At 57.5% G+C, this 25,245-nt stretch overlaps 2 protein-coding genes across 5 annotated transcripts in view; one reads left to right on the top strand and one right to left on the bottom strand.

The window, feature by feature from the left end:
- CHKA (choline kinase alpha) overlaps nucleotides 1-9,529 on the top strand; it is a 59,804-nt gene extending 50,275 nt beyond the window's left edge. For all 4 annotated transcript variants that reach the window (XM_065881847.1, XM_065881848.1, XM_065881846.1 and 1 more), the window contains 3 exons: nucleotides 1,939-2,045; nucleotides 3,411-3,492; nucleotides 9,470-9,529. In XM_065881847.1, coding sequence (XP_065737919.1) covers nucleotides 1,939-2,045; nucleotides 3,411-3,492; nucleotides 9,470-9,529 — 249 coding nt within the window. The remainder of the gene's footprint in view (nucleotides 1-1,938; nucleotides 2,046-3,410; nucleotides 3,493-9,469) is intronic.
- Nucleotides 9,530-13,042: 3,513 nt separating this feature from the next.
- On the bottom strand, nucleotides 13,043-22,560 carry TCIRG1 (T cell immune regulator 1, ATPase H+ transporting V0 subunit a3). The gene is made up of 19 exons (XM_065882597.1): nucleotides 22,444-22,560; nucleotides 21,979-22,057; nucleotides 20,909-21,129; nucleotides 20,734-20,819; nucleotides 20,359-20,485; nucleotides 20,195-20,277; nucleotides 19,925-20,018; nucleotides 19,541-19,753; nucleotides 18,731-18,875; nucleotides 16,059-16,198; nucleotides 15,822-15,979; nucleotides 15,656-15,746; nucleotides 14,980-15,098; nucleotides 14,688-14,901; nucleotides 14,230-14,352; nucleotides 14,033-14,137; nucleotides 13,841-13,958; nucleotides 13,262-13,439; nucleotides 13,043-13,178 (listed from the first exon to the last, which is right to left on the bottom strand). Exons 1-19 carry the CDS (start codon nucleotides 22,558-22,560, stop codon nucleotides 13,100-13,102), a joined length of 2,490 nt encoding a protein of 829 aa, XP_065738669.1. The 3' UTR covers nucleotides 13,043-13,099.
- Nucleotides 22,561-25,245: the final 2,685 nt, after the last annotated feature.

Here is a 25,245-nt window from a genome sequence, read left to right as displayed (position 1 = left end):
CCTTATTTTCAGGCAGACCTGTTGACCTTGAGCGTGTCCAGAGCAGAGTGACCGGGACGGTTTTGGACCTCAAGTTCAAGCTATGTGGGTAGGAAGGGTGGGAGAATGTGGGGCTGTTGACCCCAGGGAGGAGAACACAGCAGGCTTCAGGTTCCTGCCATGCTGAAAAGAAATTAGACTTTTAAAAATCACTGGGCAGGCAGCTCCAGAGATGAGAACTCTCAAACCAGTGAGGGGAGATTTTCAGTAAGAAGACAGATTTCATTTTAGTGGAAGGCGGCAGAGCTGTGTAACCCCCAACACTGCACAGCAATGGAAATGTAAAGAAGCTCCATTCCTGTTTTCTGAGAGGCTTTAAAATCACATGCAAGTGTTGGTCTCTATCAGATACCCTGTCTGTATCTACTGAGGTAATCTCATGCTTTTCTGTCTTTAATCCATTGAAGTGTTTTAAAATGTTAAACAATACTGAAATTCCTGAAATAAACTATTTGAATGAGTTAACGTTCTTTTGTATTGCTCTGTTGGATCCAGTTAGGCAATTTCTTATTTTAGGAGATTTACATCTATGCATATATGTGAAACAGGACTTTAATGTTCATTTAAAAAAGTATTCATACCTGCTTTTGGAATAAAAATTATACTAGTCTTACAAAATGAGTTGAGTGTCCCTTTTTATTTTCTGGAACAAATTTATCTAAGATGGTGTTGTTTGAAAGTTTGGTAGATTTTGCCCATAAAACCATCTGGGCCTAGAACTTTTGGGGGAGGGAGGGTCATTAATTACCACTTTCTTAGGGTTTCAATCTCTTCAAATTTTCTATCTTCATTTGCCACCTTCAGCGTTTAGGGTCTCCAAGAAATTAAACCATCTAGGGTGGTGGTTCAAGCATGGGTTCTAAAAACTAATGGGCCTGGATTTGAATCCCAGATCTGCCACTGCTGGTTGTAACGTACTATTTCTGTGCCTCAGTTTTCTCATCTGCAGAAATTATTTTGTTGTCGTGGGGAGTGTGCCTGTTACACAGAATTTAATAGGTATCAGCAGTCATCTTTTTTGTGCCAGGTTTACTTCAGAACCTGCGGCCCCCTGCCTAGGACAGTGCTTGATCTTGAATGATGCTTTCTGGTGGAGGAGGGGGTGTAGTGTAAGAAAGCCGACTTTAGAGCAGGAAGATGGAAGAGGCGACACAGGGAAAGGGTGGGGAGTGCCTTCCAGCCGCGTAACCAGGTAGCAAGGGTTCTTACAGGGGAGAAAGACTGACGGCTGTTTTCTTCTTTACAAAAGCAAACAAGCCGAGGTTGGCTGTGTTCTGCTGCCTTTTGATATGGTATGAAATAGTAAAGAACAGGGGCTCTCATAAATCCTAATTCATATGTAGACTCAACGTGCAGCCTGGTAGAACCTTAGGGTAAACTGTGTCTTCTCCAAACCAGAATCAGACACTGCCAGTTTATGGACATAAGTGTGGAAATCATCACAGCATCTTAGGCGTGGAAGGCCCCTTCACAGTGCCTGGTCCGGCGCCTGCCCTGAGGCAGCATCTGCTGACGAGCATCAGGGTGCCCTGGTGCCTCGTGCCAGCGCCGCGTGGAGCAGCAGCCGGGCTGGGGAGGTGTGGAGTAGGCCGACCCCGCTTTGCGGTCAGTGGAAGACAGGAGTGTGAGTTAGAAGGAACAACTCTACCTAAATTACTTTCCGCAGAAGCAGTAGTGGTCTTGCCGACAGTACGGCATCGAGTCCATTAGTTCTCTGACTGTAACCCGGTGAACCCAGCCGGGTGGGTGAGCTCCCTGGACCACGCCCCTGGGCAGAGCAGGGTGGCGGGCTTTGCTGATGTCCGGAAGAGTCACGCTTGACGTGTGCACTTCGTGACAGCATTGACATCACCTGTTTTTAACCATCATTGATCCTAATGTCATTGCTTTTTTTTTAAGCTCCATTTCATTTCCAATTACTTGGCTGCATTCCAAAATGAATTTGAAAACCTCAGTAATGAAGAAAAGTCCGTTATAGAAGAAGAAATGTTGCTTGAAGTCAATAGGTAATTTTTTTCCTTTGTCGGTTTGTAATGATAGCTTCCCTCTTTATAGTGCGTACTTGGGATGCCTCCTTGCAAACAGGAGTATTTTAGGAGCTCCCTCATGACCATACATCTCGAGGTCTTGTACGTTGTCAAAAACAGAATGTTTGGTTCTTGTCCACGTGGCCGAGTGTGTTCGGATCCCCCAGATTTCAGCACACAGCCAGTGAGGAGAGCAGGGTCTGTGCACTAGGTCCGGGAGCGAGGGTGGCGTTCCGAACCGTCATCCCCACCGTGGACTCTCCTGCACAGCCGCTGCCGCCAGGGCCTGCACACTCTTCTCACTCGTGCTCCTGGAGAGCTGGGTGCCACCAAGTAACATGGTTCTCCTAGAAAAGAATTAAAAATCTGTTTTCTCAACAGCTGTCAAAGCAGGGCTGAGAAAGCTCCAGATTCCGCAAAGGTCTAGATCACTGTGTTCTCACACTCACTCATCTCTTTGGTCAGGAGGCCTGAGTTATTCCTAATCTTTGGGGTCTTCCATGAGATTATTTGTTAACAGTGACGGTTTGAGTGGCTGTGGCCCTCCTCCCTCAGCATAGAGCGCCTCCTTCTTGTCCTCGGAACTGTCCACAGTCCTCTCATTGAGCTGAGGCCACCCTGGTGGCCCCTCGGCTCCGCCTGCAGAAGAGAGCTTCCCTCCCTGGTTCTTGATCGGATGGAAATAGGAAAGCGGAGGTGGAGGAGACCCAGACAGAAAGGGTAGCACCAGGGGATCTAGTGGGTCAGGGATGAAGAGAAGCAGAGTCAGGTCTGGTGAGGGCGGCACCGAAGCCCTCGTTCCTGAATTAGAGCTTTTATCTTTATCGTTTTGAGAACTTGGATTTGCAGTGAAGAGGAACGTGGCACAGCCTAGAGGTGGGGAGCTGGCCACACCCTCCTCCTGATTCACTTCCGGGGGAGAGGGGCATGGGGGATGGCAGCAGGCTGTCCGGAGGCCCGCGCTTTCCTCCACCTGTTGCTGGTGGGGTAGGGGCCGCCAAGGCTGTGCGCTCACACGCGTGCCAGAGGGTTTCTCTCCCTGTGTGACCCACGCTTCACCAGCAGCGGCCACTGAGGCCTCCAGGTGGGTCCTGCGAGTGTTCCGTGTGCCAGGGACAGGGAGTCGGGGTGTTCGCACCTGCAAGGTCACTGGCCAGCGGTGGGGAGAGGACGGCTGTGGGCTCCTGCTGCTCTGTTGCCGTGGAATATCGTCCCACTGGGTCGGCCAAGGCAGACAGTTTGCACCCAGATGAGTTAGAACGTCCATCTGGCAGGAAATGACGTCATCGGTCCTCCAACTGGTCCCACACATCTCATGTGCATTTCCTGCTTTTGTAATTACAGGTTTGCCCTTGCGTCCCATTTCTTCTGGGGACTTTGGTCCATCGTACAGGCCAAGATTTCATCCATTGAATTTGGGTACATGGTATGTTTTGGGGGTAGTTTTTCTCTTCTGCTCCCAGGAAAGAAATGCTTCCATGTACGTGAATGCTCGGCAGTAAATGCCTGTTCCTTCCAGGGGGTTACCTGTTCCCCTCCGAGTACCTGAACCAGGTGACCAGCACCAGGACAGCGGGCTCCCCCCGGGGAAGCTGGGGGAGAAAGGAAGGCTGCATAATTGAAGCCACTTTTGCTGCTGCTGTGTCTGCCTGTGGAAGTTGCCCTCACTCCCAGGGCCAGCAGGTCCCGCAGGTCCTGCCTCCCCTGCTTCAGAGAAGTGCTCTGTGGTCCTGTGGTTCTGATGGGGGATGTAGAAATCCAGACCCTTGAGGTCCAGCCCCGACCTCAGTCCCTTCTGACAGCAGGGACACTGAGTGAAGGAATGGTGGTGGAGTTACCTACCGTGCCTTGTTTTATTCACCTGTTAACACCCCATCCTCTGGCCTACAGCACCCGACTTAAGAGTTGGAAGCTGGTGCTGATTGAGTTAGACCCGCTTTTGTGCAGCAAGTTTGTACCAAACCAGGCTGTCTTTTTATTCTAACCTAAGCGCTGTCCTTGGCATTTTACTTTGCTCCATAGTGAATGGTGGGGGGCGTCCTGGGGCAGGGGTGCACACAGGTGTAGCGAGCACCTTGCTTTGGGACAGGTGGTGGGAAAGGACTGGTGCATTTTGTTCTCCTCAGTCCTCAGTGAGGATGGTTTCTGCTTCTAGGCAGAAGATTTGGTAATGCACAGATGCTCTTAGGCAAAAGAAGGGGAAATTTGGATTTTTAAAGCAGATTTGGAGTCATGGTTAGATGTTACTATAAGACAAAGTGGACTTCAGAGAAGGAAAACCACCGAAGGTAGAGAAGGGCGTTGCATCCTAGTGAGGGCATCACTTCATCTGCAGGACATAGAGAGACCCTCAGTGCGTGTGCCCCTGAATTCTTCAAAAGACACAGAGCAGGGACTTCCCTGGCGTCCAGTGGTTAAGACTACGCTTCCACTGCAGCGGGCACGGGTTCCATCCCTGGTCAGAGAACTAAGATCCCACATGCCGCACAGCACAGCCAAAACAAAACAGACCGGAAAAAAAGACATGGAGCAAAAAGTGACAAAGCTGAAAGGAAAGGGGGAATCTACTATTCACCAAGTAGATTGCACACCTCTAGGTAGCGGGTGGACCCAGGAAACCCTGCCACAGGCAGGGTGGACACCTGAACATCATCACCCCAGCCAGCTCAACCTGACGAACACAGGTGGAGCCCAAACAGCTGCAGGACGGACATCCTTGTCAGAGAACGTGGAGTCTTCCTCAGGATAGGCCGCAGGCTGGGCTGTGAAACAGGCCTCAAATGTACTGCAGAGTAGTGCAGTTTAACTGGAAATCAGTAACCAGCAGCCACAAAAATATCTGGAGAATTCTCAGTTATAAACCCTGGATCGAATGAGAAATTACAAGGACAATTAGAAAATATTTGGAATTATAATAAAAACACAACATACCAGAATTTGTGGGATGCAGCTAAAGCAGCATTTGGAAACATACGGCTTTGCAGCTTAAATGTTGTCTTGGATATGAAGAAAGTTCTCAAGCCGGTGATATAAGCTGCTACCTTGAGAAGCTAGAAAGAGGAAAACCAACTAAGCCCAAAGTAGATAGAAGTAGAATGAAGGTAAGAGCAGAAATCATTGAAATGTAAAATGGACAAAAAATAGAGAAAATTAATGATACCACAAAAGTATTTATAAACCTCTGGCTGTACTAAGCAAGAAAGCAAAGAGAAGGCAAACATTACCGAAACCGGGTACAAAGAGAGGCCGTCACTACAGACTCTATAGATGTTCAAGTAGAAGACGACGATGAACTGTGCCCGCAGATTTGACAACCTGCCTGAAATGTGCCAATTTCTTGGAAGATACAGATGACCAAAACTGACGTAAGAAATGGCCATATAGTTATTTAAATACGTTGAACCCATAATCAGAAACCTATAGATTTGGGACTTCCCTAGTGGCGCAGTGGTTAAGAATCCGCCTGCCAATGCAGTGGACACGGGTTTGAGCCCTGGTCCGGGAAGATCCCACATGCCACGGAGCAACTAAGCCTGTACGCCGCAACTACTTAGCCTGCACTCTAGAGCCCGTGGGCCACAACTACTGAGCCCTCACGCCTAGAGCCCGTGCTCTGTAACAAGAGAAGCCACCGTGATGAGAAGGGCACCGCAATGAAGAGTAGCCCCCACTCGCCACAACTAGAGAAAGCCCACGCGCAGCCGCGAAGACCCGATGCAGCCAGAAATAATTAATTTTTAAAAAACCATAAATGCTACTAGCCTCCTTAGCCACGCATTCAAGGCTACATACACCCTCTTAAAAAAAAAAAAAAAAAACCTATAAACTTCAGGTCCTGGTGAATATCGTCAAATATTTAAGGAAGAAATAATAACAGCCCTACAGACTCGTAGAAAATAAAGGAAGAGGGATCACTTCTCAACTCATTCGATGAGGCTAGCATGACCCTGACACCAAAGCTAGACAAGGACATTTCAAGAGAACTGCAGATCACTGCTTTTCATGAACACTACCCCAAAACCATTATCAAAATACTGGCAAAAAGTGAATCCAACTTATGTAAAAGGATAATATTTTATGACCAAGTGGCATTTATCCCTGGAATGCAAGGTTAACGTCAACATTTGAAAAACCTATTAGTGTAATTCACCGTATTAACAGAATAAAGGAGAAAAACCATACAATCATCTTAGTGAATGCAGGAAAAGCATCTGATAGAATTCAACACCTGTTCACGATAGAAAGTCTCAGCGAACTAGTAATAGAGGAGGACTTCCTCAACCAGGTAGAGGGCATATACACAGCTCTTGTACAGCTGCCGTGGTAATGGATGGTAAAGCACTGAATGCTCCTCCCACCTCTGCCCCAAATATAGAGCAAGGCAAGGGTGTTTGTGCTCACTTCTCCTCACAGGCTGCTGGGGTGCCTAGCCAGCAAAGGAAGGCAAGGAAAAGAAAGAAAATGCAGAAGTACCAGAAAGGAAGAAGAAGAACTGCCTTTATTTCTATAGGTGACGTGATCATGCACGTGAAAAAATATAGAGGAATCAATAGGAAAGCCATTTAATAACTACTGAGTGAGTTTATCAGGGTCGTAGGATACAAGGTCAATATGCAAAACCCACTTGCATTTCGACGTGCTAGAAGCAACTGTAAATGAAAAATTTTTAATTGTGTTTACGATGGCGTAAAAAACTTGAAATACTTGGGGATAAAATTTTTCAAGTATGTGTATGATCTGTATACACTGACAACTATAAAACATTGCTAACAGAACCTAAATAGAGACACCACACCTATGGATTTAGAAGACCTAATTTTTTTTTTTTTTCCTGTACGCGGGCCTGTCACTGCTGTGGCCTCTCCAGTTGGGGAGCGCAGGCTCAGCGGCCATGGCTCACGGGCCCAGCTGCTCCGCGGCACGTGGGATCTTCCCGGACCGGGGCACGAACCCGTGTCCCCTGCATCGTTAGGCAGACTGTAAACCACTGCGCCACCAGGGAAGCCCCAGAAGACCTAATCTTAAGACTTCCATTCTCCCCAAACTATCTTCTGTTGTCTCCGTGACCCCAGCAAAATCCCCACAGGCTTTTGGTAGAAATTGACAAGCTGATTCTAAAACGTATGTGAAAATGCAAAGGCCCTGGAATAACTAAAACACTAAAACTAACTAGAACCACGTTGGAAGACTTAGGCTACCTGATTTCAAGACTTACTAAGCACAGTAATTAAGGCCATGTGGTGTTGGTCGTAAGATAGACATAAATCAGATGGAACAGACTAGAGTTCCCAGAAATAGACTCCTCCCTACACATATAGGTAACTGGCATTCCACAGAAAGGCCAAGGTAATGCATTGTGGAAAGGATTAGATTTTCCAGAAGTGATGCGGGAACAACCGAATAAGCCATATGGAAAAAAATAATGAACTTGAACTTGCGCTCTGCACAATGAAACAGATGACAGACCTAAAGGTAAAAGCTAAAACGGGAGAGAAGCTTCGTAACTGTGGCAAAGATTTCTTAGGTCACATAAAGCACTAACACTCAAAGAAAAAAAAATACAGTAAATTGGACTTAATCAAAATTTAAAACTTTTGTTCTTTGAAAGACACCATTAAGAAAATGAAAAGCCCAGCCACGGACTGGGAGAAGATAAGGCAAATTTATATCTGACAAAGGACTTGTATTTAGAATATATAAAGAACTCATAACTCAGCAAGAAACCAAACAACCTACTTTATAAGTGGACAAAAGATTTGAACACTACACAGAAGGTAAACTAATGGCCAGTAAGCATCTTTTCATCTGCTTGATACAACGTCATAAAGGAAATGCAAGTTAAAGCCCCAGAGAGATGCCTTGCACACCCATGACAACGGCTAGAACTTAAACTCACGATACCAAATGTTGGCAAGACGAGCAGCTGACCTCATACACACACTGCTGGTGGGAATGTAAAAGGGTGAAGCCAGCGTGGAAAACAGTTGGACAGCCTCTTATAAAGTCAAACATACACTTACCGGGACCTCCCTGGTGGCGCAGTGGTTAAGAATCCGCCTGCCAGCGCAGGGGATACGGGTTCAATCCCTGACCTGGGAACATCCCACGTGCCGCGGAGCAACTAAGCCCATGCTCCACAACTACTGAGCCCATGTGCCACAGCTACTGAAGCCCGCACACCTAGAGCCCGTGCTCCACAACAAGAGAAGCGACCGCAATGAGAAGCCCGCATACCGCAATGAAGAGTCGCCCACGCTCGCCGCAACTAGAGAAAGCCCGTGCGCAGCAGCGAAGACCCAAAGCAGCCTCCAAAATAAATAAGTAAATTTAAATCGACTGTACTTCAATAAAATGAAAAGTTAAAGAGAAAAAAACCCAAAAAAACCCCTACACTTACCATACAACCCAGCAGTCCCTCTCTTTGGTATTGATCCAAGAGAAATGAAAGCCTGTTTCCCCGCCAAGCTCTGTATTCAAGTGCTCACAGCAGCTTTATTTTCAGTAGCCCCAAACTGGAAACAACCTACGTGCCCATCAGCAGATGACTGGGTGAACGCACTGTGTTGGAGCCATATCACAGAAAACTACTCAGCCACGAACACTGCCGCCCACGGCAGCGTGGATGTGTCTTAGTCACAAGCCAGACACCAGAGGGGACGTAGCGGACGATTACACTCACGTGGAAGCTTTCTGTCGCGATCTGGTGGGCTTGACTACAGAGACCCAGGAGGACCTTGAGGGTGATTGTGGTGTTGGCGTTGAGCTAGGTGTGTGCATTAGTGGACACCGCACGTTTTAAATGAGTTAAGTTTTGTGGTATATAAATTATACCTCAACGTTAATTTTTTTTGAAGTGGTGCTGTAATCTTGGCAGTTAGCGCTGCAGACTTTTCGATTTGGAGTGGCCCTTAAGAGACTGTGTTCTGCACACCGGTGGGCAGACAGGGGAAGGGACCCAGGGGCCCGGTGGCTGGCCAGGTTTTCTCACTTCCCTCTTGGTGTCCTTTTAGTAATGGTGCTGCAGCAAACAGGTGGCACCTACCGTCTGTCTACCCTTGCTAACGCCCCAGGGACCTTGGGCTTTGACAGAGAAGCCTCTGTTGTGTCCGTCAGTCCGCGTCTGTAGCATGCAAGGTGAATGAGTCGGTGAACCATGCTACACCAGATACATAGACAGAAGTCCCGTCTCCTGTCTGGGATGGCAGGGCCGGGCCGGCGCAGCTGATCGAGTGGGGAACGTTGAGGGTAAAGGGAAGGCGGTGACCGGGGCTGCTGCCGGCGGGAGAGGACCGTCCTGAGAGCAGCGCGGCTCCTGGATGGCCTGCAGCACACGGAGCTGCTCTGCTCTGTGCCGGGGGGCGGGCGGGACCCTTGGTGAGGCCCCTCTTCCTTCTGTCTCCTAGGAGTATGCCCAGGCCAGGTTTGATGCCTATTTCGACCAGAAGAGGAAGCTTGGGGTGTGACCGGGGAGGCCTGCCTGCGCTGCATCCCTGGACTGCGCGGGGGCGGCCGAGCCCGAGGCTCCCTCTGTGCTCCAACTACTGTACCTGTAGCAAGAAGGCGCAGACGTCTCGCTGCCGAACACAGATGTGTATGATACGAGAGACTGTATTAAAATTGAGGAACATTTATTTCATACCCTGTTTACGATTTCTCTAGGACTCTGACGTGAGATCAGGAAGCAGAATTATAGCACACTAGTGCAATAGTGCGACACCTCAGACCCCCTAAATCTAGAGAAGGCATTTTCTACTTCAGTCAGGTGGGGCAGACAGCAGGAGTAAGCAGTGTCACTGCAGGTGCCTTCTGGTTAATGTTGATCTTTAAAGGATGTGAATGACCGCCCTGGTGAACAGTGCCGACCGGGCTTTCTGTAGGTAACGGGTGTGTAGGGCGGCGAGTGGGCAGCGACCCTGCCGATGCCCCGTGGCCTGACCGGGGTCCTGGGAGATGCAGACCGCCCCCGAGGTGCGGGGCGCACAGAGGCGGGGATGACCGTGGCTGCCCGCTGACTGCTGCCTGTCATCCGTGTTTTCCTCTGCAGGTGAATCTCAGATGAATCTCACCCTAACTGGATGCAGCCCTGCCATGCCCTCTAACTGAAAGTGCTTTATTAACCCCGGCTCAGGGGCAGGCAGTGGGCCGTGGCCACAGAGGGCCAGCAGGCTGCACGGGGACACGTGGACACACATGCCCACCCCGGCCCCCCCCACTGCCCAATCCGCTTTCCTGGTAGGGAGCGGGCTGCTTTGTCCCACACTCAGCAGCCTTTTCCCCTCCACCTCTGCTCAGCCTGGAGCTGGGCTCTTGTGACAGGGCCAGCTGCCCGCCCCCAGGCATGGTCGTGCCCCAGGGAAGCCTCCTGTCGCCCTGGTGCTGGGGCCTCGGTGTGCTGGGTGCGGGAGGGAAACCTTGCCCTCACTGCTCCCCAGTGTACCTCATGTGTTCGTTCTGGTGGGAAACCGCAGCCTATATGTGGAGTATGGGGGCGGGGATAGAGTATAGCTGTGAAATCCGTATGTATTAAAAGTCCTTTGGGATAAATTTTTTTTCACTCTTATTTGTTTTTTGTGCATACATTCCTGCTGCCACAAAGACTGTACTATACAAACAATAAAAAAGATAAAAGCCCATCCTCTGCTGTCACCCTCGGATGCGTCCCTAGTCTCGGGGAGGTCTCCAGTGCGTCCACCCGGCTCCGGAGGTGAAGCCCTTGGGCGGGAGGGAGGGGGGGAGCACCGGGCTGTCCAGGAGGGAACTGAGCGGCTGGGTCAGGGCAGGAGGGGGACTTCCGCTGCCCGGCCTGCTAGACACCGAAAGTTTTAACCAGGTGAGTGTGTTATGATATCCCAGCAATAAAACTGAGTCCTAGGGACTTCCCTGGTGGCACAGTGGTTAAGAATCCGCCTGCCAGTGCAGGGGACACAGGTTCGAGCCCTGGTCCGGGAAGATCCCACATGCCGCAGAGCAACTAAGCCCGCGTGCCACAACTACCGAGCCTGCACTCTAGAACCCGTAAGCCACAACTACCAAGCCCGCGTGCAACAACTACCAAAGCCTGTGTGCCTAGAGCCCGTGCTCCGCAGCAAGAGAAGCCACCGCAATGAGAACCCCCCACACCGCAAAGAAGAGTAGCCCCCGCTCGCCGCAACTAGAGAAAGCCCACGTGCAGCAACGAAGACCCGGGGCAGACAAAAATAAAGTTTTTTAAAAAAACCCAACAGCCCTAGATGCTGCTGCCCTGTGTGTGAGATCTTAGAACACAGCTCCCAGCTCCCGCCTGTGCCCACAGGGTCCGACCGGCCTTGCCCGCCCCCTGCCCCCAGCCTCTCTCGTCCCTAAGACACCAGGCCCTCTCGCGCTTTCCTCTGCCAGGTGGCTTTGGGGTCAGTCTCCCTCACATCCACTCGCTGGCTATCACTTGCATTCTCTGTATGTGGAATTCCTGGGATGCCCATCTGTTCGCTCAGTTATCCTCCTGGATTAGACCGTACACTTGCCCGAGCAGGCCTGTCCCCAGTGCAGGCGACCCCCACGCCCCAGGGGTGCCCCCTCCAGTGCCCTTGCACATGCTGGTTCCCCAGCAGCCAGCCCTCTCCAGCCAGGCTGTCCACGCATCAAAGCCAGGGCAGGGCCAGCTAGCGTCTCCCTGGGGTCACACCTGCCACCCACCCCCGAAACATGCCACATTCTCGGTGCTGAGCCCCTGCTTAGGGTTCCCCTCACCTGCCCCACCCTGTGAGTCTCTGCATAGCTCTGCTCCCCAGGAAGGTAGAGCTTGGAGTCCTGGGCTTGGGCCAGATCCTGAGACGCACACCACTCTCTCTGTTCCTAACCAGACACAGCTCTCAACGTTTCTTGGAGCCAAGTCTCTGCCAGGCGTGTCATACTGCAGCCAGACAGCCCCTCATACCCCAGCCCAGCATCTGGGGGCCCTGAGCGGGGCAGCCCTGGGCTCTGGAGGGACAGGCTCCTCCCGGCAACTGGCCAGACTGAGAGCCACGGTGACGGGGCCAGGTTATGGGGCCAGGCCTCCCGGCTTGCCGCGCCCAGGGCGTCTCTGCCTTCAAGGCAGCCTTTGTTCCCAGGGCCTCCAGCCGGAAGAACCACTTGGCAGCTCCTCAGCAGGAGAAAACGAGGCCTGTGGGAAGCACTGGCTCTGCCACCCAGCTGGGGGTGGGCCCCAGACCAGAGAGGCCCGAGGATGCCACCTCCCTCCTCCCAGCGGAAGGATGGCCTGGCAGCAGGACTGCCCACCAGGGAGGCAGGGGGGAAGACTATGGCCTCTGGGGAGGCAGGGCCTGGAGTCCGGCTCTGCCCTTTTCTGACCTTCGGAGCCCTGGGCAATTCTCAGGGTGCCCTGGACGAGCCTCTGCCCTTGTCTGCGGGAAGGTGGCCTTGGGTGTTACACCACTGTCCCATGTGGAGTGCCGGGTCCAGCTCAGGTGTCCCAGGCTGCTCTCTACTGCAGAGCATCTTGAGTGCCGGGGGCCAGCGCCAGCACAGGCACGTGAGAATATTGGCCGATTGGTGCCAGGCACCACCCTCCATACCCAGGGTAGCCCAGGCATCATCGTACAGCCAGTTTGCATATCCCCAAGGATGGGGAGCTCACTCCCCCTGGCCCAGCCTGGGAGGACAATCTTTCTGAGCTAGAATGTACTGGAAACAGCCCTCCCTGGGCCTAGTTCTGCCCCCCTTCACCCCAAGAGTCTGGGATCGTTGCAGATGTGCTCACGGGTCCTATCCTGACATCCTGAGGCCCCAGATCGTAGACCAGTGGCTCCCACCTCCCCCCACCCCACACCAACTTCAGCTGCAGAGACAGATATAAGGGAGACGGGCACAGAGGCTGGCGTGGTGTCCATCCAACCAAAAGGCTCCCAGGGGCAGGACCAGCCCATGCCAGAGCCCAGGCTCCTCCACACCCAGCAGCCCCAGCCCCTGCCTCCCAGACAAGACCAAGACACGGGCCCTGGGCCTTCCCCTTTATTTCTTCCCTGCTCAGCAAGGCAAGGGCAGGGCTGTGGGCACTATTCACCCTCCACGGCGAAGGTGAAGGGGCTCAGCTTGTAGCCAGTACCCGAGTAGAACTTGTTCTGGAACTCCACCCTGGGGTGAGAAGGGAGAGCGGGTGAGGGGACGCCCCCCCCACCCCCCACCGTGCTGCCCACACCAGCCAGGCGGCCACTCACCAGTGCAGCCGCAGCGCGTGCAGGAAGGCCGAGAGCCCCTCCATCACCAGCAGGATGGCCACGGTCATCACGGCGAAGGCGGCGAAGACGGGGACCAGCACCACAGCCGCCACACCCATCTCGCCGCCCAGGCTCAGGCCGGCTCGCATCACCATGGCCCACAGGACCTGTGACAGCTCTGCAGGTGGAGGAGGGAACCGTGGGGACCACCAAGCCACCTCGGCGTCCCGAAGCCCGCCCTCCCCGTGGGCCAGCGGGGGACCTCCTCCGACGTCCCCCTTTTACAGACAGGGATACTAAGAAGCGACCAGGGCTTCCCTGGTTGCGCAGTGGTTGAGGGTCCGCCTGCCGATGCAGGGGACACGGGTTCGTGCCCCGGTCTGAGAAGATCCCACATGCCGCGGAGCAGCTGGGCCCGTGAGCCATGGCCGCTGGGCCTGCACGTCCAGAGCCTGCGCTCCGTGACGGGAGAGGCCACAACCGTGGGAGGCCCGCATACTGCAAAAAAAAAAAAAAGAAGAAGCGACCAGAGGGGGCCACGCATCCAGCAGCTGGGTGTGGGAAGGAGCCGGGACTCACGGGCGTGGGCCAGGCTCAGGGCCCAAAGGCGCAGGTAGGAGGCCGTGTTGGAGATGCAGCCCAGGCAGAACTCGATGGTGTGGATGGCTTGGTGCATGAACACCTCGGACACGACAAACTGGGGGGACAGGTGGCAGTGAGAGGCAAGTGGGGCCAGAAGCCATCCCCTACTCAGGAAGGCACCATACCCACCTCGGCCTCCGCCTGGTCCCCTGGGCATCCTGCCTTCTCCTCATCAGAGCCCTGGCTGGCCAGGGACGTGTCAGGCAGGTCCAGAAGCCCGGCTGTGTCCTTATCCTAGAGGTGGTGCAGCGGCATCACAGACCCCCAGCCCCAGATGGGGCTCACGTCCCGGACAGGACCCCACCCCCAGGCTCCCCTGCCTCTACCGGCTGTTGCCTCCTCCGAGAGTGGCAGCGGCGGTGCTCCCGATGCAGGAACAAGGGCGTGCCAAGCAGCAGGACGGGCACCATGGCCAGGGCCAGGACCACCAGCGTGGGCTGCACCACTTCCTGCAGGGGAGGAGGGGGCGATGGTCAGGGCGCCCCTGCGAGCCACCGGCCAGCGTGGGCCACGCGATTCCCCAGGGGCCCGGGGAGCCCGCAGCCCACTCCAGCCCAGGGCCCCTCACCAGGCAGAGACTTTGCCCCGTGTGGAATTCCTCTGGGCATAGAAGCCACCACCCCTGCTGGGAGCTCCCAGGGAGGCCCCTCGACCTCCCTGTCTCACGGCCTCAGGCCTGCATCCCACTTCTCGGACGAGGATCCTGCAGCTGAGAGGCCCAGCCACCAGGGGGCCCCAGGGCGGGGTGTGAGCCGCCGCACCCCCCACCCCCGCCCCAGCCTACCTGCCCGGAGAAAAGCGGCCGGTTTGTGGGGCTGCTGGAGAAGAGGAACATGTTGATGAAGTGGATGAGGATGCTGGGGGCCGAGGCAGCGCTGGCGGCCGTGACTCGCAGCCACTTGTAGGCGACCAGGAAGACGAGGTAGCCGAACAGCCCCAGCAGGAAGACCAGCTCGGGGAGGGTCTCCAGCAGCAGCCGGTGCCACTGGCCGAAGTGCCTGGGGCAGGAGGGGAGCCGGGTCACCAGGTCGCCCTGGCCCTGCCTGGCCCCCCACCCCAAGGCCCCCGGTCCTCACATGTGGTTGAAGACTCCCAGGACCACCCCGAAGGTCATGTGGGTGACCCCCAGGATGACGGACATCTTCATCTTGAAGGAGTTGAGGAAGCTCAGGTGGTTGACAGCCAGGCTCCAGACCTGTGGTGGCAGGAGGGATGGGTGTCGTGAAGGGGCCTCTCCACCCGAGTCACTCCCATCGGCCTGTCTGCCCCTCCAGGGCCTCTGTACAACCCGTCACCTGCCCGACGAGGGACAGCAGAGGGGAACAGTTAAGAGCACAGACTGGGCCGGGCAGCCTGGGCCCCAACCCCAGTTCTTCCTAGCTGGGTGACCTTGGGCGTGTAACCTCAGCTTCCTCACCTGTAAAATGGGGACGGTACTGACGTGCTCCCATGGAGCTGTCATGAGCACTAGACATCAAGTCAATTCAACAAGGGCTCAGAACGGTGCCTGCCTGGCACAGAGGGGACTACAGAACGCTGCCCTCATTGGGACTCGCTTCTCTGCTTTTCAAGTGGCTGCAGTGCAGGCCCCCCTGCCGTGCAGGCCCCCCTGCCACGCAGGCCCTGGTCTAGGGGGGCTCCTGCCTCCTGTACCCGGAACTGGGCCTGGTGCTTGGGAGGGGCTGGGCTAGCGGGGAGCCCCGGACCCGCCCTCCTGCCCACCACCGCCTCCAACAGGCGGCCGGGACTCACCGGGTCGATGCCGAAGGGGTATGGTCCCAGGAAGACGCCGGTGACATTGGGGTCCAGGGAGAGCAGCGGCTGCTGGGCCAGGAAGGCGTCACTGTGACAAGAGCAGGCGGGCTGGTCAGGGGCCCGGGGGCCTGAGGGCTGCGGGGCGGGAACGGTCGGGCCTCACCTCCAGCCCGACTGGTTGGCCATGGCCGCCACGCTCCAGCCTGAGGGGAAGACAGCCGTGGCGCAGCTGAAGCACTCGTTGTAGATGAAGCCGGTGTAGACGGAGAACAGGCCCATGAGCAGGAGCAGGTAGCGGCCCTCAAAGAAGGTCCTCCAGATCTGGGGGTGCAGAGAGGCGTGGCGAGAGCCGGCCTGGGCCCCCTGCTGTGCCCGGACCACCCACCCCATCGCCCCTTACCTCGTTCCGCGCTGTCTTCACGGCTGGCCGGTTCTCGGCCAGCACCATGGCCAGGGCGAAGAGAAACATGAGCAGCCCGTGGCCCACGTCACCGAACATGACGGCGAAGAGAAAGGGGAAGGTGATGATGGTGTAGGGTGCTGCGGGCAGAGGGGCCACGCGGTCAGCCAGGACCCCCATCCCTGTACAGGATGCCGCACAGGCTCCCCAAGCCAGGCTCCGGGGCCCCAGGAGACATGAAGGTGGTGTAGCCAGGCAGGGATGCCACACCGCCTGCCTGCACTCAAGCTCCAGGCACTCACTAGCTGTGCAACTTTGGGCTAGTATCTTAACCTCTCTGAACCTCCATTCCCCATCTGCAAAATGGAGATAAAAATACCACCACTTTATAGGGCTGTTATAAATGACTTTATCCATGGACAGTACCTGGGAGACCATAAATGCTCAATATAACGTTAGCAGTTCTAGCTATTATTATTTATGAGAAGAGCTTAAAGCAGAAGCACAGAGAGCCCAGTGGTAGTCCTGGCTGGCACATGGCAAGTTCCAGAAGGCCGAGTTGGTCACTTAACCTCTGGGGCCTCAGCTTCCCTTTAGGGGAAATTTTCTCATAGGTGTTAGGATTCTAACGCACATCCCACTTATGGGTTGAATTGTGTCCCCCACCCCAACAAAAGATATGTTAGAGTCCTAACCCCCAGTACCTTAGACAGTGACCTTATTTGGAAATACAACCTTTACAGTTGTAACCCAGTGAAAATGAGGTCATTAGGGGGGGTCCTAATCAAATATAACTGGTGTCCCTATAAAAAGGGGGAAATTTAGACCTTAGACACATACACTGGGAGAATGCCATACGAACATGAAGACAGCTGTCTGCAAGCCAAGGAGAGAGGCCTGAACACATTCTCCCTCACAGCTCTCAGAAGGAACCAGCCCTGCCGACACCTTGATCTCAGACTTCCAGCCTCCAGAACTGAGTGACAATAAATACCTATCATTTCAGCCGCCCCATCTGTGAGGCTTTGTTACAGCAGCCCTAGGAAACGAATACCTCCGCAAAGCTACTGCTTTGTGAGCTGGTGGCATATTACCAACCGTGGATATCTGGTGATCAGGCCTGCTCTGACCAGACTGGCATCCGCTAACGCAGAGGGACTACGGGCAGGTGAAATGGGCTGGGGGCCCCACGCCAAGCTCCCAGATGCTGGTCCTTCAGGGTCAGCAGGCCCCAGAGGACCACGTGACCCTGGTCTCAGTCCACACGGCCCTGGATTCCATCCTCATGTGCTGCCTGTACCGCCCCGGGGATCCCAAACCCTGCCTCTTGCCCACTGGATGAGGCAGGACCCCTCCCTGACCTCCCATAAGGGACCTCATCACGGTTCACCCTCACACCCATTCTTTGGGCTCACACAGAGATGCACTGCAGCCCCTACCCAGTGACACGGGGGATGCTGGGCCACTGGCCACACCGCAGCCAGCCTTCTGCAGGGAGGGTGGTGTCTGGAGGGAGAGGAACCTGGCGGATGACAGGCCAGGTCCCACAGGCCTCAGGAAGGAGGAGGGGGCCAGGAAGGGAGGAAAGCCAGTGCCTGCTGCCCTCGGGACGGGCACTGGCAAACGGGAGGGGGCTGCCACCACCCAGCTCCAGCCTGTTGGAGGTGGGCCATGTCGCCAAATCTCTCACTTTTCGCCAGTCTTGAGAAAATGCAGACTTTTGCGAAAACTCCCACTTTAAACCCTGGCACCCGCAGCAGACGCTGAGGCTCTGCCCAGGCGGCCGCAGCTCCCTTGGCAGCTCTGTGCAACCCTCTGCCCAGTGGGCCACCTAGAGAGCAGCAGCCTCGCCAGGCCAGTGAGCACCCAGGTGGACGTGCCTGGAGCTGACGGCCTCACTGCCCACCCGCGAGGGCTGGCAGACGACTGAGGGCGCTGGGTTTGAAAGCCCTGCTCATCAGCCTTGAGGTGGACACACCATAGTGTCCTTCATGCTCTAGAGCTCCCTGCAGGCTCAGGCTGAGGCTGGGCTTCACCTGAGACTGGCCCTACTCAGCTCTCCCCTTCCTGCCTGCTTCCCCGTCCCCTAAGGTCCCTTACTGGTTTCTCCCAGGAACACCTCTCTTAATAGGCCACTTGCATCAGAGACCCCATCTCAGGGTCTGCTTCTGGGAGAACCTGACCTGGGGCTGCACCCAATTCAAACCTTTCAACGTGGCCATACAACGTGGCCAAGCAAAACATGTCTGCAGACTGATGCTGGCCTCGTGGGCCACTGGTTTGCAACCTTTGGCGATCATTAATCTTCCCAACACCGCTCAGGTATGTACCATCATCCCCATTTTATAGATGAGGAAACAGGCTCAGAGAAGCTAAGAAACTCATCAAAGTAAGTGAGTAGGACCTCCAACCTGGTCCATTCCTACTGCAAAGCTGCTATCCTTTGCACAACTCTGCTGGTTCCCGTTAGCTTAACAGCAGGGCAGTGGGGGTGTTTGCGGGGGATAAACGTGAAGTGCCTCCACTAGACCCCCAAGCACATGACCGGGAGTGCGCCTCTCATCTCAGGAGGGCGGGACAGGCCCAGGTGGTGATGCAGCCCTCCCATGCTTCCACCCAGGGCAGCAGCTGAGCCTCCCGAAGGCCGGGGCTGGGGATGTGGTGGCTCTCACCGGGGTTGACCTCCTGGTAGCGGCCCACACCATAGGCGTCCACGATGCCCTGGAAGCTGGCCGTGAAGCGGTTGGTACGGATGAGTGTGGGGGGCATGTCCCGGCAGGGGATGCGGTGAACCACGGCGCTCACACCCGCCTCGCTCTGGGGCACCCGGCAGGCAGACAGACAGACAAGACTGATGGCAGGGGCCTTGAGGGACGCTCGGACCCTCCAGCCACGGCCAGCTAGAGATGGAGAGCACTGTGGGGACTCGCTGGGTGGGAGCCAGGGGACCCAGGGCAGCCCTTCCTCTCCCTGTGAAACAGCATGACCAGCCCCACCTGCCCCAGTTCAGGGGGATTCAGGGAGGGCCAGAGATTGGCCCAAAAGTCACTCGGGAAACAGAAGTGTGCTTCTTCCCATCCAGGTGGCCCAGGAGAGGGAGCCCCATGGCCACAGGTGAGCACCTAGCATGGCGACCCCTGGAAGCAGGGTCAGCAACCCCATTTCACAGATGAGCCCAAGGCTCCCTCCAGTTGGCCCAAGGTCACAGGGCCAGTACCTGCAGAGCCTGGATTTGAACCCGGTTTCTAACTTAACACCCAGTGCAGCTTCCAGGGTGTGACGGCCCATCCCAGGGCCTCTGGGAAGTCGGGGCAGGGAGAGGGCTTGCTGGGCCAGGGCCATCACGGTGGACTCCCTGGAGGAGGATGAGCCCCGGCAAAGGCACGGCGCTGATGGCACCGGGAATGGGAGATGTGTTGTGTGGAGGAAACCAGCCCCTGCCCGGCAGTAGGGGAGGGCGGGAGACCACCCCCCATGCTCACCGAGCTGCCCTGAAGCGCCTGCTGCAGGGTGGGCAGGTCGCGCGTGGCACACCAGGCCTCGGCGATGAGGCACTTGTGCGTGGTGCTCACGCTGCACTGGTTGAGGGCCAGGTACACGGCCTTCATCTTGCGGATCTGCACCTGCCAGGGCGGCAACAGTCTCTGCACCCGGCCCAGCACCTGGCTCAGGAAGTGCTCCGTCTCACCCAGGACCTGCGACCAGAGCAGGGGGTCAGGAGGAGCGGCAGGGGGAGGAGGGGTGGGGCGGGGGCGGGGTGTCAGGAGGGGAGGGGCGGGGGAGGAGGAGCTGGGGGGCGGGGGCGGGGTGTCAGGAGGGGAGGGGCGGGCGGAAGGCAGGGCTACAGCCGGGCCGCGGGCGCCCACCTCCCGCAGCTCTTGGCTCTGCTGCTGCAGCTGCTGCAGGGCTGCGCGGCGGGCCTCCTCCTGCTCCACAAATGGGAAGACGTGGCAGTGGAAGCTGGCAGGGAGGAGGGGGGAGGTGAGGTGGGCACAGGGTCCAGGGCTTGCAGAGGCTGAGTCTAAAGGGAGCCCACAGGGCAGTGTGGCAGACAGAGCGGGCTCAGTGGAGGTGACACGCAGGGGCCCGGGCACGAGGGCAGCGGGGGGCCAGCCCCCCACCCGACGGGGGCTCACCAGTCAGTGATCTTGCGGATCTTCTGCCCGATCTGCTCGCCCCAGTAGGAGATGAGGAAGGTCACCCACGTCGCAGGCTCACCCTGCCGGAGCGGGGCGCACATCACCCTGCAGTCCCGGCTCCACCCAGCACGCACCCCGGCCTGCGCGCCCGGCCCGCTCACCGTCACGGGCCCCTCCAGCTGCTGCTCCGCGTCCCTGAAGCTGGCGATGAGGAAGCCGTGGCAGGCCCTCCAGAGCAGGCGCTCCAGGGCGGCGGCCTTGTGGGGCTCCACGGCACCTGCTACGAAGCTGCAGGGACGGGCGGGGCTGGGCAGGGGCTGCTCCGGCCTCCCCCCCGCCTCACCCGGGCCAGGCACACTGCCCCCGTCCGCACAGAGGAGGCAGGAGCCCGCCAGGCAGGGCCAGAAGAGACCCCCAGGGGCAAAGGGAAGTCCAGGCCTGAGGGCGGCTGCACAAGGGCCCTGGACAAGAAGTCTGAGCTGGCCTGCCTCACCCCTGCACCAACCGGAAAGAGAGCGAAGCTGCCCCTCACTTACTTGACCCTCAGGTCCTGGTGCGGCCCCCCGGGGGACTGGAGCAGGGGTGTTCTTTCCAGGGGCCCATCTGTGTGGCTGGCTGCCAACTAGGAGCCGAGAGGCGCCATGAGTCCCGGCCCAGGTGGGGCCTGGGGCCCCCGCCCCTCCCCACGCCCTGCCCGGGGCCGGAGCTGACCGAGGGGCCATGGCACTGGCCCAGTACAGCCGAGTGGAGCTGCAGCTGGTGGAGCTGGGCCCGCAGAGCCTGCCGGTTGCCCCGCACGTCCTGGAGCTCCTGTGCTAGGCGATCCGTCTCCTCCTGGATGCGCAGAAGGTCGCGGGGCAAGGGTGCCGGCAGCGCCCCCTCAGGCAGAGGCAGCGTCAGCCCAGCCTGCCGTACCTCCTCCTGCAGGAAGGCTGGGTGCAGAGGGACGGGCATCAGGGAGCCGGCTCAGGAGCTACCACCAGCCAATGGCCACTATTAGCCAAGGGATGGCTAACATCTAGGGAATTCCAACTGCCACCCCAAACTCTGCTGGCCACCAGCTAACTGATTCACTGAGTCTGAGACCCCGGAAAAACCTCAGGCTAAACCTCCATCCCTGCAGGTCGTCTCTGCCTCCCCCCGCCCTGGGGCTCTTCTGGGCTGCTCTCCGTCCCCAGCCCCTGGCCTGGGTCCCATAGCGGTCTTCCGGCAGGTGGCCCTAGCACTGCAGGGGATGAGAGCTTGCATGGAGGCCCACAGGGTAGCTGCCTGATGACTTAAAACCTATCAGTCAATCTAACCATTAAACAGACGTGCTCTATCCTCCCACCTTGCAGGACCCTCCTAAGAGGCGTTTCCAGAATAGAACCCAGGGCAGGGGTCCCTCTTGCCCAGGGCCAAGCAGCTGCTCCTTGGGGGCACCTGACCCAGGATCCTGGCCTCTGCCCATCCCAGTCCATCTGCAGCAGAAAAAGTTCTGTCCATGCTTCTCTCCCGCTTAGGAACCTATGGGTGGCTCCTGGCGCCCAGCGGGTGAAGTCCCGAGCCCTCATTCGGTATTCAAGGCCTCTTCCAAGCCGGGCCTGGCCTGGACCCTCTGCTCAGCTCACCCAAGAACACCCCAAAGATCCCAGCTGCCCCGTCCTGGCTCTGCAGGGCCTGGCCCGGACCTCCCTTCTCTGCCGTCCGCCTGGGCAACTCGGACTCTTCCTTTCAGACCAAGCTTGACTGGCGCCTCCTCCAGGAAGTGTGCCTGGGGTGTGGGCCCAGGGCCAACTCACTGAAGGTCTTCTCCAGCTCTTCACAGCGACGAACATCTACCACGAAACGTCTCTGGAAGGCACTCACCGAGGCATTGAGCTGTGGTTGCCAAACGGAGGGACCAGTTTTCCAGGCAGAGGGCCAAGGAGGTCCCCCCACCAGGGCCCAGGCCCGGCTCTCCTCAGGCCATAGCTGCCTCCCCCAGAAAGGTGCTGACTACACTGTGACCCTCCAGATGCCCAGCTGAAGACACACCAGACCCCATGTGGCCTGGGAAGGGTGAGGCAGGGCCCAGGAGGCCTGGCTGAACCCAGGCTGGCACAGGGTGGTCTCAGCCACGAGTAAAGCCGGCCTGAGAGCAAAGTATATATGGCAGAGGTTGCCGGGATTCAAGCAGGGCCGGGGGTCAGTCTGGGGGAGATGGTCCACCGTATGGGACACCCAAGAACGAGGCCTCCCCTCACGCCCACCCCGGCCCCACTCACGTCTCTGAACTCCACAAGGCCCAGCTCCCCAAGCTGGCTCACGCAGGCGTAGGCAGCAGCTGTGGGCAGGAAGAGCTGGACGAGCGCCACCTCCTCACTCCGGAACATGGAGCCCATGGTCCTGCGGGGCCGACAGGGGTGGGAGAGCTCAGGCGGGTGGGGTCCCAGGCAGTTCCCCACCAGGTGTGAATTCTGGGTTCACATGATCCTGCAAGGTCCCGCTACCACCCCTATCTGACAGATGGGGAGACTGAGGCCCAGGATGGCTTAGCGGGGTGCTGAGGTCACACAGGAAGTAAGCGGCGAGCTGACCTTACAGCTGGACCCACAGTCCAATGTCAAGTTCCTTCCCAGCTGGCTCTGCCCCGTCTGAGACCCCTACCCCCCACCCCTAGTGGCTCCTGGGGACACTGGCTCTTCTCACACCTGGCCCTTGCTCCTGCTGTCCCCTCTCTGTGACCCGCCCTCACCCGAGATCCTACACATCCTCGGGGCCCCAGGCCAAGGGCCACCTCCAGCGCCGGCCACCTGACTGCCCTGGCCTTTCCACCCTGGGGAGCAACCTTGACAGGAACAGCAGGGCTGAGGTCCGCCCCATCCCCACAGGCAGCCAGGGCCCTCTTCCCTCCCTGCGGGTCTGTGGGCGCTGAGGGGTGGGGGCCTCCTCTGGGACTCAGGAAGGGTAGAGAGGACAGGCAGAGGGAGCTGAGGAAGCAGGACCTTCCCCTGAGGCCCGGGCTGCCCGGCAGCAGCCGAGCTGGTAGGGGCCGAGGGAGGAGCCCTCCAGGTGTCGAAACCAACAAAAGTGAAACTGTGGAAACTGAAAAGGGCAGGAAGGGCCTGGCCGGGCCTTTGCTTAAACGCCGCCCGCAGGGCAGGGGGAGCGCCAGGGTGGCCTCCCTGGGCCCTGTAGACGCCCAGCCCACAAGCCAGGGCTCCGTGGCCACTGCCCTTGGGGCTCAGGGCCGGCCCCTGCCCCTCTGTGGGACTCAGTTTCCTTAGCTCGCAAATTGAGCGGGGGAGGGGAGGGGACAGGAACAGGCCAGAGCCCCGCTGAGAGGGTGAACATCTGACACCCTGCCTGCTGTCTGGGCTGGGCTGGGGCCTGCCTAGTTGGTCACTTCCTCTCCTGGGTCTGGTTTGCTTAAATGTAAAAGAAAAAAAAAAGGAAAAGCAGCCCCTTCCCCAGCCCCGGGAGAATACAAGAGAGAATGGGGAGAGACAGGTGCGGGCTGTGGAAGCACCAGGCCCTGAACAGGGAAGGGTGGGCAAGAGGGCCAGGGACCAAGGCTCTGAGCCCTACCAAGCTGTGATTAGCTGTGTGTCCTTTGGGGAGTCTCTCACCCTCTCTGGGCCTCCACTTCCTCTTTGGGTGAATGGGACTTGGCCACCCCGCCAGAGACAGGACCTAGGTGGGGAGATAAAAATAACAAGGGCCCCCATGTAACTCCCTCGCCCACAATACCTCATTTAAATCTAACAGCAATCCTTGGGGGAGGGGGCACTGTAGCCCTGTTTTATAGACGGGTCAGCAGGTGACGGAGCCAGGCAGGAGCCAGGCCCTGGGGCTGCAGGTTTGGAAGTCCCAGCCCACAGTATGGGCTCAGGGGAGGGCTGTTCTCTGCCCCAGGTACCCCAAAAGGCTGGGCTGGCCAAACGGGGGTTGTAGGGAGATAGGTCTGGGGATCCAGGCAGGGCAGCAGCCCTGCGGGCTGGGCACGTCCCTTGGATGGGACAAGCCATGGTGAGCACAGGGGTGCAGAGACCTGGGCAGATCCCTCCCCTGGCATTTCAGGCCTCCACTGTCTCATCCCCTCCCCGTCATCCTCCCTGACCCCTTCCTGAGCCAGGGGCCACCCCAGAGACATTTAAAGAACAAATGAAGGTGCCTCCATCCTTCAGGGTCCAGACTCTAGTCACTCTGTGCCCCTCTCCTCCTGCTCCCTTGGGAGGCTGGAGGCTTAAGGCCAACTCCTCCAGAAAACCACCAGATGTCTCCTCTGAGCCCCTGGCCCGCCACGACAAGCTGGGCTGGAGACGAGGGTCTGCGTGCGCTCTCTTCTAGCTCCGCCTCTTCCTAGTTGGGTGGGCCTCAGTTTCCTCATCTGTAGAATGGGTCCCTCCCTGCCAGGAAGATGCAGCAGAGAAAGCTCTGAGCACCACCTGGCCCGGCACAGCTGAGCTCAATACTACTTGTTTGTTATAGGCTGTTAACACCCCCATTCGCCTCTTCTTTCTCCTCTTAGTCGCCTCTGTGGCCCCCACCAACGGCTGACACCCGCGGGCCGGACGATTGAGCTGCCTCTACTGACCCAGCTGGGTTGGGGCACCACGACACCCCCCGCTTCCCGGGGCAGTGGGAAGCGAGGGTGGTAGGCAGAACTGGGGGCTCTGCAGCCCCCGGCTGGGGCACTTACCCCCGGGCCGGCTGCACGCGGCGCTGCTCCGCGCAGCTCTGCACTCCCAGCTCTGAGATCCCAGCCGCGGCGCCCACGCAACTCACTTTCCGCGGCGGGCGGGGCCGGGAGGGGCGGAGCCAGGGAAGCTCCGCCCCTGGCCCGCCCCGAACCCCCGCCCGGAGTCCTGGGAGCTGGAGCGCGGGTCGGAGGCAGGCCCTGGGCTGGGATTGCCTGGCGGCCTCGCTTCCTCGCTCCAGGCTGGGAGACCATTCGGAGCTGTGGGCCGCCTAATACGGGCGAGGAGGCCCGGAGGCTGGAGCAGACACTGACCAGCACCAACCGCGCACATCTACGTGGCCGGGATGTGGGGAGATGCCCAGCCTAGGCCCAGCTCCGGGGCTAC

This window comes from Phocoena phocoena, chromosome 8 (assembly GCF_963924675.1).
Source record: "Phocoena phocoena chromosome 8, mPhoPho1.1, whole genome shotgun sequence".
NCBI classification, from domain to species: Eukaryota; Metazoa; Chordata; class Mammalia; order Artiodactyla; family Phocoenidae; genus Phocoena; species Phocoena phocoena.
Note: the sequence above shows the minus strand (reverse complement) of the source record. Positions and strands in the feature narration are given on the sequence as shown.